General features: G+C 32.3%; 1 protein-coding gene across 1 annotated transcript; it reads right to left on the bottom strand.

Moving 5' to 3' along the window:
* Window positions 1-109: 109 nt before the first annotated feature.
* On the bottom strand, window positions 110-525 carry LOC112214005 (putative fatty acyl-CoA reductase CG5065). Its single transcript, XM_024372173.2, has 2 exons — window positions 325-525; window positions 110-253 (listed from the first exon to the last, which is right to left on the bottom strand). Exons 1-2 carry the CDS (start codon window positions 519-521, stop codon window positions 175-177), a joined length of 276 nt encoding a protein of 91 aa, XP_024227941.1. The 5' UTR covers window positions 522-525; the 3' UTR covers window positions 110-174.
* Window positions 526-532: the final 7 nt, after the last annotated feature.

Here is a 532-nt window from a genome sequence, read left to right on the forward strand (position 1 = left end):
ATAAATACATGCATTCTTATAAAAATTTTATAAAAAAATCAAGCAATGTCATAAATGGATATATTTAGAAAAGAAACGAGTGAAAAGGCCAAATGAAAAGGCTGTTGAATCCCTTCTTCATAAAATTGAATTTGTATTCCTCTGGTTTAAACAGAAAAAATAAGGTTCAAATAGTTAGTACACGACACGGTATATTATCCATAGTAAGATCGTTATACTGCACATTTTGGTGATCTGATGTATCCAGTACAATCTGAAATAACCGAAAATACATGTATTTATATTAATTCCTATTTTTTTATACGAAGATACTTTTATACGCACCTTGATAATCGTAGTCGGGCTGTTGACTTAAAGTCTTGTTTCAGAATAAATTTCCTAACTCCCATTTGGTAAATTGCAACATATTTCTCCCAATTCATAGCCCGTAAGTCTAGTTTGACCATATCGCGGTCGTTGAACATTTTCACCTTCCTCGCCAGGTTGGAACAGTTATCTCTTTGAAAAGTCCATTCGTGCATGGTGAAATATT

This window comes from Bombus impatiens, unplaced genomic scaffold, assembly GCF_000188095.3.
Source record: "Bombus impatiens unplaced genomic scaffold, BIMP_2.2 scf_3750, whole genome shotgun sequence".
In the NCBI taxonomy this organism is placed as follows: domain Eukaryota; kingdom Metazoa; phylum Arthropoda; class Insecta; order Hymenoptera; family Apidae; genus Bombus; species Bombus impatiens.

Bases quoted from the DNA above. Each gene is read 5' to 3' on its own strand.
- LOC112214005 (XM_024372173.2), bottom strand. From the start codon at position 521: ATGCACGAATGGACTTTTCAAAGAGATAACTGTTCCAACCTGGCGAGG. The intron at 254-324 runs GTGCGTATAAAA...CGGTTATTTCAG, and splicing joins GCCCGACTACGATTATCAAG to ATTGTACTGGATACATCAGA.